This window comes from Mirounga leonina, unplaced genomic scaffold (genome assembly GCF_011800145.1).
Source record: "Mirounga leonina isolate KUSES-001 unplaced genomic scaffold, KU_Mleo_1.0 Mir_151, whole genome shotgun sequence".
In the NCBI taxonomy this organism is placed as follows: Eukaryota; Metazoa; Chordata; class Mammalia; order Carnivora; family Phocidae; genus Mirounga; species Mirounga leonina.
Window position 1 is genome coordinate 52901311 of NW_023270377.1, and position 14494 is coordinate 52915804.

Consider the following 14494-nt stretch of genomic DNA (forward strand, 5'->3'; position numbering starts at 1 on the left):
CCCCCACCATACAATGGAGATTTCTCACTTCCATCTAGGGCCATTCAGGACAATGTGCCTGAAACTCAGCAGACATTCCAAAATGTTTGTTGGCTGTATGGAAAGTAATCATGAACCACAGAGTATAGAAGGAGAACATGTCAGTTCTCATTAAACTGGAGTTGATATTATTACTTCCTATCATCTAAATAAAGGGGAATGATGTTGTTTTAAACATTTTAAGTGATCAGAAAGAACAGATTCAGGAGACATGAGGAAATTGATGGGAATACAGAATATCAACATATAAGTGATGGGACAGTGTTGGAGAGATTTCATTTGTAAATTCAAATTTTGTCCAGTTCTGATTCTGACGTCAAAACCCTCTCTTAGATGGCAGCCAGGTGCAGGCGCATGAGCACATTCACACAGCTCCATGGCTGTCGCCTCCACCTTTGGCTTAACCTGTGTTCTCTCAGCATCAACTCGGCCTTACTCCTCTGGCCCCTCCTCAGGTCTCAGTGGTGACTAGACCCACGAGGCCAACCACTTTCATTTCTCATGAGTCTTCTGTGACTCTTCCTACTACACCTGGTGGGCCCCTCCCAAGCTCAATGGCTTCCAACTCAACATTCCAGGAAGGCTAGACTGCTGACTGTGGCACCATCAGGCTTACTGGGATAGGAGTGTCCTCCAGACTGGTATGGAGCATCCCATTGGGTGGCTTCTTCCACTAGTGCCAAAGGGCAACATGGCAAGTGTTCCCTTGCCATGCAGCTTTTCTTCAACGTACCTAATTCAGCTCCTGCTGTCCAGGCCCAGAGTCTGAAACATGCTCTCAGGACACTTATGAAGACCACTGCACTTTGCTCTCCTTCTATTTTCCTCATATTACCCTGGCCTTCTTTTACTGCCTTCATATCAGATACTCCTCCATCTTAATGCCAACTAAGCCTTAATGGACAAAAGGATAGCTCCTCTCTACTCTCTGTTAACTCCATAAACTTAATCCCCCATGGTTGGTTGTTGATATGCTAAATAAAGGAATTAAAAAAAAAAAAACTTAAGACAATATCTTGGTTTGCAAGGCGATGTTTTTTCTGCATAATCCTATTTTGTGTATCAGAAGCTAAATATTACCTTGGTCTTAGTTTTTGCACAGCTTCAGAACCAAATAATAATCTTTGTAGACAGAGGGATGTCTTGGATGCAGCAGGGAGAAGGTCTTATACTTGGAAAGACAACGGGTAATTCTTGAATATTTCTCTAGAATGATTCCGGTTCAAAGTGCAGTTTACTGGGCAATTTCCTTTTAAGAGCATCACAGAGACGTTCAGGTTGTGAAAGTCTGCATAATATTTTTAAAATATCTCATCCATTATTTGTATATAGTACAAAAAGTACAGAAAGCAAGCTTGGCTCTTGGAATTCCACACAGTTATAACTGTGTTGTATAGACACATTCTCAGTGTAAACTCTTTTGGTAACTTTATGGTGTTGACATTTATCGATGCTGAGCTAAGCTATGATCAGTTTCCCTAAATGAAGCCTTAAAACTACACAGCTGTTTTCTCAGACTCAGATTGTTGTTTTTGGTTATGATCAAACTAATAAATTGAATAGGCTGGTTTAATCTCTAGTATTTCATGTACACATCAATGTAGATTTTAAAGTAGAAAAGCAGAAAATGAAAGTATGTTTTCTTTGGCAGGCATTCGATGTACTTGGGAGAGTTGAAGCTTACCTTAAGCTCCTTAAATCAGAGGGTTTAAGTCTGCCTGTCTTGGCAGCGAGGCATGAGGAATTACACAGAGAAATTAAAGACTGCACAGCTGATGCTTTGCAAAAGGGACAAGCCTTAATCAGCCAAGTAGACTCCTGTAGGTGAGTAAGTCTATTTCTTCCTCAGTGTAACAAGCTTTTTCACAGTTTCCACAACCTGTTAAAAAATTAAGTTGCACGATTTTTTTTCTGCTTCTGATGTTTTGCTGCATTATGACATGGCTTAAAAGGATCTGTTGAATGTTGGTCACCAGTGATTCTGAACACAGCATTGCTCATCCAGAAGTGAGCCCATCTTCTGAGCCTGAGGACCCAAAGATGCTAAAGCTTTTTTCTCTATGAGTTTCTGAGGTGGGGAGAAAGAAAGGACAAAAGAAGAAACAGAGCTTAATTCTCAGTGCTTTTCATAGCCCAGCACCTCTTTGGGGTTTCTTTCTCCCTTTTAATTCATGAACATTGAGTCTACCCTGTTCCTTTTTTCCTTTCTGGAAAAAAAAATACCCAAATACCCGAGTACCTAAATTCCCTTTCATTTATGATCTTGGTGGCTCACCAAGCAAAACCCTAAATAAAAGATGACATTATTAATAATAACAATAGGTCACTTTTTAAAAAACTGAGTGTCCACCATGTGCCAGGCACTGTGCCAGGAAGCTTAGGAACATTCTGTCATTAATCCTCACAGCAGCTCTACAAGACCCACAAGAGTAGACCCCCTTATCCAGGGGGGAGTATGTCCCCCCCAGTGGATGCCTGAAACCACGGATAGTACCAAACCCTATATATATATATATATATATACACACACACACACACTATGTTTTTTTCCTATACGTACATACCTGCGATAAAGTTTAATTTATAAATTAGGCATAGTAAGAGATTAACAGTGGTTACTAATAATTAAATAGAACACTTGTAACAATATACTGTAAGGAAAGTTATGTGAATGTGATTTCTCACTTTCTTGTTCTCAGAATTTCTTAGTATAGTGTATTCACATTTCTTGTGTCGATGTGAGATGATAATACCTGCATGGTGAGATGAAGTGAGGTGCATGACATAGGCATTGTGACGTAGTGTTAGGCTACTACTGACCTCCTGACGTTAGATCAGAAGGAGGATCATCTTCTGGACCGTAGTTAATCATGGGTAACTGAAACCACAGAAAACAAATCTGCAGATAAGGAAGGGACCATTGAACTATGAATGTTCTCCTTGCATAAATAACTGAAACACAGAGAGGCTAAGTAACTTGCAAAAGGTCACACAGCCAGTTAGTGGCAGAGTCTGAATTTGAAGCCAAGGGCATGGGCCCTAGACCCCATGCTCTTAACCAGCATGCTAGGGCAGGTTGTTTTCATGAGCACTTTTGGTGAGTGTATCAGGAGTAGGTTTAGATCTGGGTGGAAATGAGGAGAGAGAAGGACCTTGAAACAGAAAGAGGACGCAATGGGAACATATGAGAAAGGACAGGATTGGAAGAGAAAAGGGAGATGCTGGGGCAGATGATGGAACATGTATTATATAGGAAGAAATGAAGGCAGGGCTTACATTTTAACAGAAGGAGACAAAAAGATGTGTGCAAATGAGATTGTTTCTCTTCCATATCAACAATCTTCTTGAAACTCAAAGACATTAAATTTGAAGAATACTTAAATAGGTCAAGTGTGGTAAAATTACTTTATTTCTCTTTCTTTATTTTCTTTACTTTTTAAAAAGACTTTATTTCTCTTTAAATCTTCATTCTGTTCTATTTTAGATGTGTTAAAAGGTGTTGATTTGGTAAATTTGGGTTTAGGGAATTTTCTTTTCAAAAGACAGTCTGAATCTGGACAGAGATATTTAGCCAGGGCTTGTGATGGTTGCCATGGGACTATGTAAAGCCAAGATCAGAAATAATCCAGGGTCTTCCAACAGGAGCCAAACAGCTGAAGCTATGAGAAGGGGAAATGATTCTCCCCTTTTGAAAACTAACAACTATAGCTACGAAGTCTCTTTACTTTCCCTCCAAGCCATACATCAGGTAATGGTGTGTTGGCTCTGCTCCAGGAGCCCCAGCACACCCATATCTGGCCCCAAAGTGTGGGCACACTCCTTTCTCCTCTCCCCTGCTTAAAGGTCCAGTCTTCCAGAATGTGTATGTGTCTTGCACCATGCAGAAGCTATCCTGTATGGGGCGCCTGGGTGGCTCAGTCATTAAGCGTCTGCCTTCGGCTCAGGTCTTGATCCCAGGGTCCTGGGATCGAGCCCCACATCGGGCTCCCTGCTTGGCGGGAAGCCTGCTTCTTCCTCTCCCACTCCCCTCTGCTTATGTTCCCTCTCTTGCTGTGTCTCTGTCAAATAAATAAATAAAATCTTAAAAAAAAAAAAAAAAGCTATCCTGTAGGGTGCCTGGACTCAGGGTACATGTCAGACACTGATCTGAGTCGTGATGATTGGATTAAGTTGGTGAGGTCTCCAGTTGGAATTTGGGAAATGGTCCCATGTCGTTCCATGTCGGTTTTACAAGTGAGTCTCAAAGCACAGATACTCTGTTTAGGCTGCTCTTTACTTGTACTTTCCCCTGGCTTGGGCAGTTTCCTTTAATGCATGGGTAAAAATGCATTAGGAGGCAGGAGGCAGCCCAAGACCCTTCCCTAGATCTTTGGAAATCTGTCTCTTGTATGCTGCCCCAGAAATTCCAGGTTCCTTGGCCTCTGAAAGGGTGAGCCCTGTCTCCTCAACTCAGCAAGACCTCCGGGCTCTCTTTGGGTTCCACCTCCCTGAGCTTTGGTCTGGAAATTCCCTCTCAGGCAATAAACTGATGTAATCATAAGGCATATCTCATTCACTTCCCTTCTCTCAGGGATCACCATCCTGGGCTACCTATTGTTCAGTGTCTGAGAAATATTGTTTCACATCCATTGTCTATTCTTCTAGTCATTTCAGGCATGAGGGTAAATCTAGTCCCCGCTTCTGGCCAGAAACTAAAGTTCCCTGTTCGGTGTTAATGCTTAGCTCCTGGAGTTGGAAAGCTGGTCACAATTTATTACCCTTAAACTGGTCAAAACTTATTACCCTTAAACTTGCTCTAATTAGTAATGTTTCATCTTCAATACTCAAATATAAAAGGTAAGTGCTTATATTTTAAATTGCATCCTGTTTTCAAGGCTTTAGTGACTGCTTTTAGCCACCCACTTTGTCAGGTCAACATGTTTATTTACTTGGCTAGTCTCATCCTTTTCTCCTTCTTTATTCTTTGTAGTCTTAATTTATACATATATAATATATATGTTATATATATATGCTATATATATATTTTTTTTTTGAAAGGGCATCTACAATTCTTTTCTTCAGGCTGCAGACTGAGTCTTAATAGAAGAAGCAATAGTTAGGGACTGTTTCAAGAAACTTGAATTAAAATTGTTAGGTAACTAGATTTAAAAAATAGAAATTATTATCAATATGGTTTCTGTCAACATCCTAGATATACAAGCTTTCATAGTAGTTCCAAGGTGTTTGGTTGCCCTGAGATGTCACAGTATTTTACAAATCAATACTATTTTTCCATTTTGCAGGAGGAACTGAAGGTAAAGTGAAATTGTTACCTGGCAAAGGACATTTTTGATTCAAAAGGTAGATGTAGAATAGAAATCCATTAAAAACTGAATTGAAATGCATTTGCATCTTGGTAGCAAACTAAAGCCACACATAGCTACGGACCTCAGTCCCATGCATTACATTTGAGACTTGCTTCCTTTCCTCATCTAATGATTCATCTGTTCAACGGTGTGGATCACCATCATAGGAAGGAAGCAGAACCTAAGAAGGAGATTTCAAGTTGCTGACACTGCTGGAGTGAAGGTAGAATTTAGAACATTGGCCATGGGAGTAAACATACTGCCAATTTCAGCAGAGAAAAGTACATGTCCTTGAACATTGCATGGCATCCTAGGTTTCTGAATGTCAGCCACACTTCGAGGACACAAAAGACTAAAGTCCCCATTATCAGACATTTGAAAACTGGTATGGATAAGAAACATAAGATTTAGTATCAAAGGAGTTCTATTTCATGCATTCTTAGGACCAAAACAATGCCATGACTTTTAAACTTAACTTTTCTGAAACCCTTTCCTCATCTGTAAAATGGAGGGTTTTTTTTTTTAATCGAATGAAACCACTACTCTTAGCAATTGGTTCACTTTTTTTTTTAACCTTCTCTACAAAGAGCTTAAAAGCAAAATATGAAGAGTCACATGGTTGTTTCAAATAATCACAATAGAGTCAGCAGCACCACATTATATTCATTTTCACGAACTGGGGAATGTTGTATTTGAAATAGGAGAGACAAGCATTTATTTTAAGGTAATAAAAGGCAAAATTTAGTATTAGGGCAGATAGGAATTTCAGAGACCTTTAGATCTAACTTTTTTTTTCCTGTTAGTCAACAAAATAGGACTTCAGAGTTCACATTTATCTGAGACGATGCTTCCAGTAAAAATCTGAGACCTTTATTGTTACTTTTCTGTAACTATTGCCTTATTAGGAACAGATCCACACTGTTTTTCTATCCTGAAATCAAACACCTTTGAAGTTGGAGCAGCCTCACAAAATAAATAATGGTGTTGACATGTTTCCTTGCTTTTCTATTTTCTCCCTATAATCGGGTGATAATTCTGAATCATTGCTAAATAATTTATTATCTTTTCAAAGTATAATATCTGTCATCTAACGTAACTAAACTTTAATTTTAAAGACATCTTTGTACATTCATTTGCATTTAGTAATGATGCAGGTTACTGCATCTGATAATGGTTAAACTTAGACTTACACTGAAGTTTAAGTTCCTGGCTTCTGGTCCCCCTCACCTCTTCCAAAGCTTCACTTGGCATCGTCTTTGAGTAGCATGTCTAAAGACAGGCCAAAGGGGGTCTGCTACCAAGCAGAATTATGCATTCCTTAAGCCACAGGAGGCTGTGGTGATTGGAAGTCCTAGGTTGGAGACCTTGTATGAGGGTGAAGTTTTCCATAATTGGACAAAATCAAGGGATCTCCTCATTTCTCTCTGTGTAGCTAACAATGCAGAACTAAAAAACATACAAGACCATCTTGTGCAATATCCATTCGCCTTTTCCTGTTTGCTAAAATTAACTTAAGATTTACAAGTAAACTTGCTTCAGTGTTGACTCAATCTCTATCTTTGCAGAAGAGACTTACCAGTTTTCATTCTACCTCGTTATGGTGAATTTAAGCTTATGAACCTCATCCTGACTGATAGTTTGTTGTGGTTTAACTTTAGTATTGTTTGTTTTGATCTAACACTTATTACCTACTTAATGTTAATCTTCATATATTTATATTTTCTAAAGAAATAAAAACAAGAGTTAATTGGGGTTTTGTATTCTCTTTTCACAATTTTCATTTATGTTGGCTACCACTACTTCTGTTGTTTGATATGGTGAATGGAACGAACTTTAGACAGAACATGGTTTATTCATTTATTCATTTATGTATTCCAAAAACATTATTGAGCATCTTTTATAAATCAGGTGCTCCCATGCATCTAATGCAGTAGGGGAAATGTCTGCCCTCATGCTGTTTATATTCTAATAGGAAGAAACAGCCAACCAACAGCTAAATCAGGAAATGAGATACTCTTGCACAGCAATGAGTACTATAAAGGTGAGGTGGGATAGAGAGTCACTGTGGGGAGGGGACCATGGGGATGTTGTAGTCAGGTAAAGATTCTTCAAGGAGAGGGAGCTACCACACACAGCTGGGAGATGAGTGGACCTAGCAGAACAACAGCAAAGATGTAACAGAAGGCAGTGCAGTGTGGCTGGAGAAGAAGGTGATAGGAGAGAGGAGCAGAAGACAAGATCATAGCAGGTGAAAGTTAGACTATTCCAACACTCATTGGCAACAACTGCAAACACTTGTGTGCTTTATATACATTAAAAAATTTAGTCCTGAAAACCACTCTGTCCTATGGGTACTACTATTATCATTGCTTCTGTTTTGCAGACGAGGAAGCTAGGGCACAGAGAGGTTCAATAACTTTCCCTGCTACCTGTCACATGGTAGTAAGAGGCAAAGTGAGTCCTGGAATGCAGGCCTGAACCACTATGTTAGCTGGCTAGCTCTCTGTCTATTCCTTTCACTCCACTTTAATCGATAACAAGGAGCCTGGTCACATGGATTCTTTTTTTTTTTTATTCTGGCATGCTTAAAATGTACTCCGTGAGTTTCACTCAAGTCTCCCCTTCCCTGCAAATTTTGGGAGGGAGACACAATCTCTAGCTTCTGTGATCAGGATAGGTCAAGTGAAGGACTTAAGAATTGCTGAAGTTGATTCATCATTATTGAATTTGATAATCTAAGATGGATGAAGGCTCTACATCTAGCCAAGATGAGCAGAATCAATGTCCACCATTTAGTGCTTTCTAAATTCCTTTGTATTGGTCAGCTCTGTCTCATGGAGTCACTTTTCATTCTGTGGTGTTCTGAATCATTACTTAGTTGTTTGACTCGTAACAGCTGTCGCCTCCTCTTCCAGCTCATGACCTTGTTTTGAGATCAGCCTTCAAGGTCAACCATGTGGGAAGCCTTTTTTTATGTTCCTTATCTTAGTATTTACAAACTAGGTGGCTTGATTTGAAATGTTATGGTGCTGGTATGATATTAAAAAGAAAGCTTTTACCATAGTAAAAATATTTTTAAAAGATCCTAAGTGGAAAACAAGAATAATCCCCACCCTCCAACAAAACAAAGAAACAAAAACAGAAATTTCCTTTGCCTGATACAGTTATCTATGGTTGCATTTTAGAGGAGTTCTGCCAAGCATTTAAGGACTTACTCAGCCACTTTCCACATATTTTCAAGTGTATATTAAGTTGTTCTTTTTAGAGGTTGAGTAAATGTCCTAACTGCAATCTGGGCCTGGAACATTGTATAGGCTTTTATAATTTTGAAACTGTTAGTATGGAAAACATGCAAAGTTCACACTTTCCCTTAAATCTAGGCATAATTCGATTAGGTTCTTGTAAAATATCTAGGAGTCACTCACTACAATATGAATATATTCGTTGATGATGTTGATGATGTGATTGATGTGAAGTAGCAAGCATCCCAGAGTAAGAAGATCTGAAGCTGCAGAGTCTAGAGAGGAAGGCTGACTAAAGGGGCAGAAATCTATGCACTGGATGCTCTAGAAAAGTTCTCTCAGATTAGAGAGGGAAAAAACAAAAAACAAAAAACAAAAACAGAAAAGAGCAAGGGAGAGAAGTGAGTGGGCCTTTTTATGAATAAAATGTTCATCACAGTGCTGTTTATAATAGTGCAAACCTGAAAACCCCCTAAATAGTCCCAGAAAATAGGGAAACATTTGAATAGTTTCAGGGCACGCACATTGTAGAATGTTCTAAGCCAATATGGAAAGTGTTTTTGAGGTTTATTTGAAGACAGAGTATCCTCGCCATATAATGTCAGGATCCAAATTGCGTAGATAGCATCATTCTAACTTTGGAGGGAGAAAAGGACTGCAAAGAGAAAAACCTTTTGGAAGGAACTACATTAAAATGTAATTTCATATTTTCCAAATTATCTTAAATGAGAATATTGGTCTGTTTAGTTCTTGCTATGTCCCTTTTTTTCTGAGGATTTCTGTCATCAATCATGGAAAATTTTCAGGGATTATCTCTTTAAAAATTGATTTTCCATTGTTCTCTCTTTTCTCTTCTCCTTTAACTCCTCGTAGAGAAGTTGGAGCCTCTGGGTCTGCCCTTCAGAACTCAGAACTGCCTTCCGGACTTGTCTTTCTGTCAGCCTTTACTCTGTGCCCTCAGGGAATCCCTCCCACTGGTTTTCCCTTTGATTTTTTTTTTTTTCTAGTTTTTATAACCACATTGATTTCATTTCTGAGATTTCTAACTCATTTTTTTTATAGCTACTTTTGTTTTATTTCAAACTGTTTTTGTTTCAGAGCTTCTTGTTCTTTAATTATGGGTGTTGGTTTTTTCTTTGTCTTTCTAATGATCTCAGGTGTATTTATGTTAAGGTCATTTTCAGATTGCTCTACTTGGCTTTTGTTTCAGACAGAGTACATTTATCTCTCAATTGTTGAGTTGTCTTTTGTTAGGATTTATATTCCTCGTGTGTTTTGAAATTTTAGATTGTACTCTCATCTGGAGTGGGAGGTGCTTGTTCTTTGTTTATTTTCTCTGCTTTGTTCTCCGCTCTTAGCTCTTCCTCCTTAACGGCTTTGCAGTGACTTCCCCCTGAACTCCATGTCTTCCGTCCAGATTGTATTGTCTGGTCAGGGTCACCCATGGAGAAGCTGTGGCTCTCAGAGATACAGCAGGAGGTGGGGCGGGGTTCCCGACTGCCCTGATGTGTCTGATTTCTTGGACCCAGCGCCAGCTGGAGATAGCATTTTCCAACCTTTTACAAGGAGGGAGAATGCCCTCCCTGTTACTGATTTCAGGTAGAATCCTAGCTATGGTACCCTTCGCGCAGGACATCTTTTGCTGTCTGTGTCCTCCTGGGAGTGGAGCTTGTCATGCATCTGGACCAGAACGCAGGAGATCTGTAGCTTCAGCCCCACTTACTACTTTTTGGTAATGAGGCATTCGCAACATGACTAACTTAAGTCAGAGAAAAAAAAATGGTAAAAACATACATTCCACTTCTACAGTATGAGTGGCACTTTTTTTTCAAAGTAGGGATGAAAACTAGACAGTAGCTGTTATTTCCTCCAAAATAAAGATTATAAACATGAAGGGACACTGTTTGGGTCCCTATCAAAAGAAGCAGCAAGCTAAAGATAAGGAAAAAAAATTTTTTTTTCCATTTTCAGAGTATAATTTGTTCACAGACAAAAAGAAAACTATGATCAGCTGATTCCTTCGGATGAGAGAGTAAGCTGTCAAGTGCTTACCATCTGGTTCAGCTCCTAATCCAGATGGGCTGCCAATAGTAATTTATGAAAGGTTTGAAAGCAACTTGCCATTCTCCGGAAAGAATCATTAGAACACATTAACATTGGGATTGGCTCCCCTCCCCCAGCCCCAATTTGCAACAGATGCAGAGATGGGGCAACTGCTCCCATTCAACAAATAGAACCGTCTATTTTTGAGCCAGGAGTCAATATGTCTCTGCTCTTTAGAAAAAAAAGTCAAGCATTTTTCTTCCCCCTTCCCTCTCCTCTACTGGCTCAGTGAGTAGGGGAGAAAATGCTCCCATGATGGAATTTCTAACAAATGTCTGAAGAAGCCCTCACAGTCTGTCATTTCTGAGTATCTGTGGTGCTTGGAAAAGTCAAAGTCAGCATCAGGAATAATCTGGTGTACTTCATGTCCATGCCACAGACAGGCACCATCTAATCCATTCGTATAGAGAAAACCCAAAGATCAATCAGTATATACAATGCAAGTTGTAGACCCACAGACTCTTAGACCCAGAAGTCCATTGTTAACCCCTCTCCCACCCAGTGAGGCCGTACATGAGCAGGTGGCTTCAGAGTCAGAACGAAATGACAGGGTACTTTGTCCAATCAAGTTCTATTATCTGCCCTCTGTTCTTGCCCTATCATCCAGTTAATATACCTGGGAAGGAATAAGACTCATTCCTGAGTGACTGATGGAATTCTAGTAATTTATTTTCAGTTCATGTAAGAATTGCTGGCAGAGAGTGAGGTCATATTTTTCCTTTGATCAAACCATCTGCTTTTCAGGCTCTGAGAAAATTGCCAATATGCATGCTATTACATGTTTTAAAATGTTCTGGAATGTTCAAAAGAAAAGTCTGGAATCAGTGTTTAATGTTCCAAACTGAAACTGATGGAATCAGAGTTGGTTGTAACGTGCACATTAGGTTTTTTAGTAAGAAAGAACTGTGGGAGAGAGGGAGTGGCCATGGGGTTAGAGGTGTGACAGATACATGCCCATTGGGAATAAGGGAGAGGGAAGAGATTACTGCCTGATCAGACACATGATCTAGCTGACACTGGGGAAAGAAAACCAGAGCTGGATAGGGTAAGCAAGATAATTCAGAACTCCTTGTACTGAGGAAGGGGTCTAAGTTACAAGTAAGAGTAGAGCGTACCCCTGGTAAGCGCTGTGAATTGTGCAAGACTGTTGAATATCAGATCTGTACCTCTGAAACAAATAATGCAATATATGTTAAGAAAAAAAAAAAGAAGAAGAAGAAGAAGAAGGTAGCAGGAGGGGAAGAATGAAGTGGGGGAAATCGGGAGGGGTAGACGAACCATGAGAGACGATGGACTCTGAAAAACAAACAGGGTTCTAGAGGGGAGGGAGGTGGGAGGATGGGTTAGCCTGGTGGTGGGTATTGAGGAGGGCACATTCTGCATGGAGCACTGGGTGTTATGCACAAACAATGAATCATGGAACACTTCATCTAAAACTAATGATGTAATGTAGGGGATTAACATAAGAATAAAAAAAAAAGAGTAGAGCGTACCCTGGACAGGCAATAACACACAGCCAAACAAGGCGATTCAGTGGGCCCCTCTGAGGCTTTAAATAGAGGAGGTCCCACTCAACCTAATGATAAATGCCAAATGTCCAAGAAGAAATTCGTCAGTCTTTGGATAGTTTAAAACTTCTGTAAGTGGGCAAAGGGCAAAGTCATCATTGTTTAAAAACAATTGAAGACTTCATTAGTGACATTTTTATACAGTAACTCTCTGTGCATATGTTCTTCTTAAATCTATATCTTCTCTTCCCTTAAATTTTGATTAAAGTGTATTTTATTTAATTTGAAAATATGCATTGATCCACTAACAAGTCTCTATGCTCAGGGCTACAGAGGATATATGGATGAAAAGAATGTTGTCCTTTCCCTTAAAGAATTTACAATGTGGGGCACTTGCATGGCTCAGGGTTTTAAGCCCCCAACTCTTGATTTCGGCTGGGGTCATGATCTCAGGGTTGTGAGATTGAGCCCTGCATCGGGCTCCATTATTCTCTTTCTCCCTCTCCCTCTGCCCCTCCAGCCCCCCCTTAAAAAAAAAAAACAGAATTTACAATGCAATAGATATATATGATAAGGCAAAAATCACCACAAAATGAGACCCAACCTCCTAGGTCACTGAAAAATTGAAAAGGAGTCGTCCTTCCAAAGACACAGAGAGATTGCATTTGCTTGGTTGTGATTCATCTAAATTAAAATTGCAAGTTGCTAAAGAGCAATATTTTCACAAAAGGAATGCTTGATCTGGTTTTGTTTCCCCATTTCTGTCTCTGCTGGAAGGTTCCTTTAAAACATGAAGTTGGACAAGTGTCCCTCTAGTGGTCACTTCGCAAACTACAGGCAGATATTGCTTTGGAGAAGCCAGCCAATTTCAAAAGAACATGCCAGTCAGGCTAATCCTGTTTCCATTAACAGTCAACTCGAGTGAAGGTGAAATCTTAGAGGACGAATACCTTCCCATCCCATCATGTGTCAAGAGTGTGGACTCTGAGATCAGATGAACAGGTTCAAATCCAGGCTCTGCCACTTAATAATGGTGACCTGGGCAAGTTACTGAGCCTTTCGTTCCTCAGTTTGCTCATCTACAAAATGGAGATAACAATTACACCCAGATGATAGGGTAGTAATGAGAATTAGAAAAGAGACTATTTAAAACATTAAAAATGCTGCCTTGCCACAGTAGCGCTCATTATTTTTAGAAACTGTTTACTTTCACTAACTGTTCTCTGTATCTTCTTTCCACATTGCAGCTACTTCACTTTTCTTTGTTACTGGTCTTTCTCATTCCAGATTTGCATATTCTACAGAGAACTTGGAACTTATAATACATAGGCCAACTGGGCTTTAAGTGCTTTTTTAGTATATCATGTCCCAAAATCTAAAACCTAACCAAAATACGATTGGTATTACCAATACACTGCTTTTATTTACAAAATTTGTAGACTTAAGTATCACTAGAATTATTTCTATAAAACCCTCCTGATTTCTTGATTATACTTTTCACCATCCCTGAGCTATTAAAATGCAAAACTGATTGTTGTAAGTGTAGCATCTGTGGAACATTATGTGTCAGGAGTAAGATTCCTCACAGTGGTTTCATTTTCTCTCCCCGGTTAAACATCTCTGGGGCCCCAGTGGTACCCACAGGACACACATCCGACAGGATTTTCAAGCTGCCTGATGAACTCTCACCCCTTTGGCAGCTTTATTGTCATTCCTGTGAAGTTACTTTATCTCTCAGTCATATGAGATCTTGCCCTCATTTCATTATTAATTAAATTCGTTTTTACAGAGTCATAAATTAATTATTTGAGGTAAAATTAATGAAATCTGTACCTCACTCCAAGATCTTTTTTAACTTTGGGTAATTAAATTTCAGAGTTATCAGGTTAATCTTTATTAGTATTTGAAGGAAATGACTGACACAAAATTGAAGGCTTCAATTTCTTATGTAGTAGGAGAGCCTCTGTCTTAGGGGTAGGTGGACAAATTAAAAGGTGCTCGTTCCACCAGCAACCTCCCTTCATTGTTTTGCATGGCTGGTGGGCCTACATTGGACATGGGTAGGAAACTTGCTAATTTATCTTTAGGCCAGAGCAAATGGGATCTGACTCTAAGGTCATTTGTTGTTCTAAAGGCATGTGTGTTTTATGAGCTTTCATGTCACTTTTCTCTTTCTCATGAGAGGTGAAAAATGACAATGTGAGACTCAGTCTCTTTTTTTATGAACAAGTACATTAGATTCCTAATTGTTGGTGAT

At 39.4% G+C, this 14494-nt stretch overlaps 1 protein-coding gene and 1 long non-coding RNA gene across 8 annotated transcripts in view; one reads left to right on the forward strand and one right to left on the reverse strand.

Moving 5' to 3' along the window:
• CCDC141 (coiled-coil domain containing 141) overlaps window positions 1-14494 on the forward strand; it is a 210969-nt gene that overhangs the window by 125521 nt on the left and 70954 nt on the right. For all 3 annotated transcript variants that reach the window (XM_035007626.1, XM_035007624.1, XM_035007625.1), the window contains exon 10: window positions 1691-1863. In XM_035007626.1, the coding sequence (XP_034863517.1) occupies window positions 1691-1863 (173 nt within the window). The remainder of the gene's footprint in view (window positions 1-1690; window positions 1864-14494) is intronic.
• Window positions 1-14494, reverse strand: part of LOC118012273 — a 118311-nt gene that overhangs the window by 79423 nt on the left and 24394 nt on the right. The gene's annotated exons all lie outside the window — the stretch shown is intronic.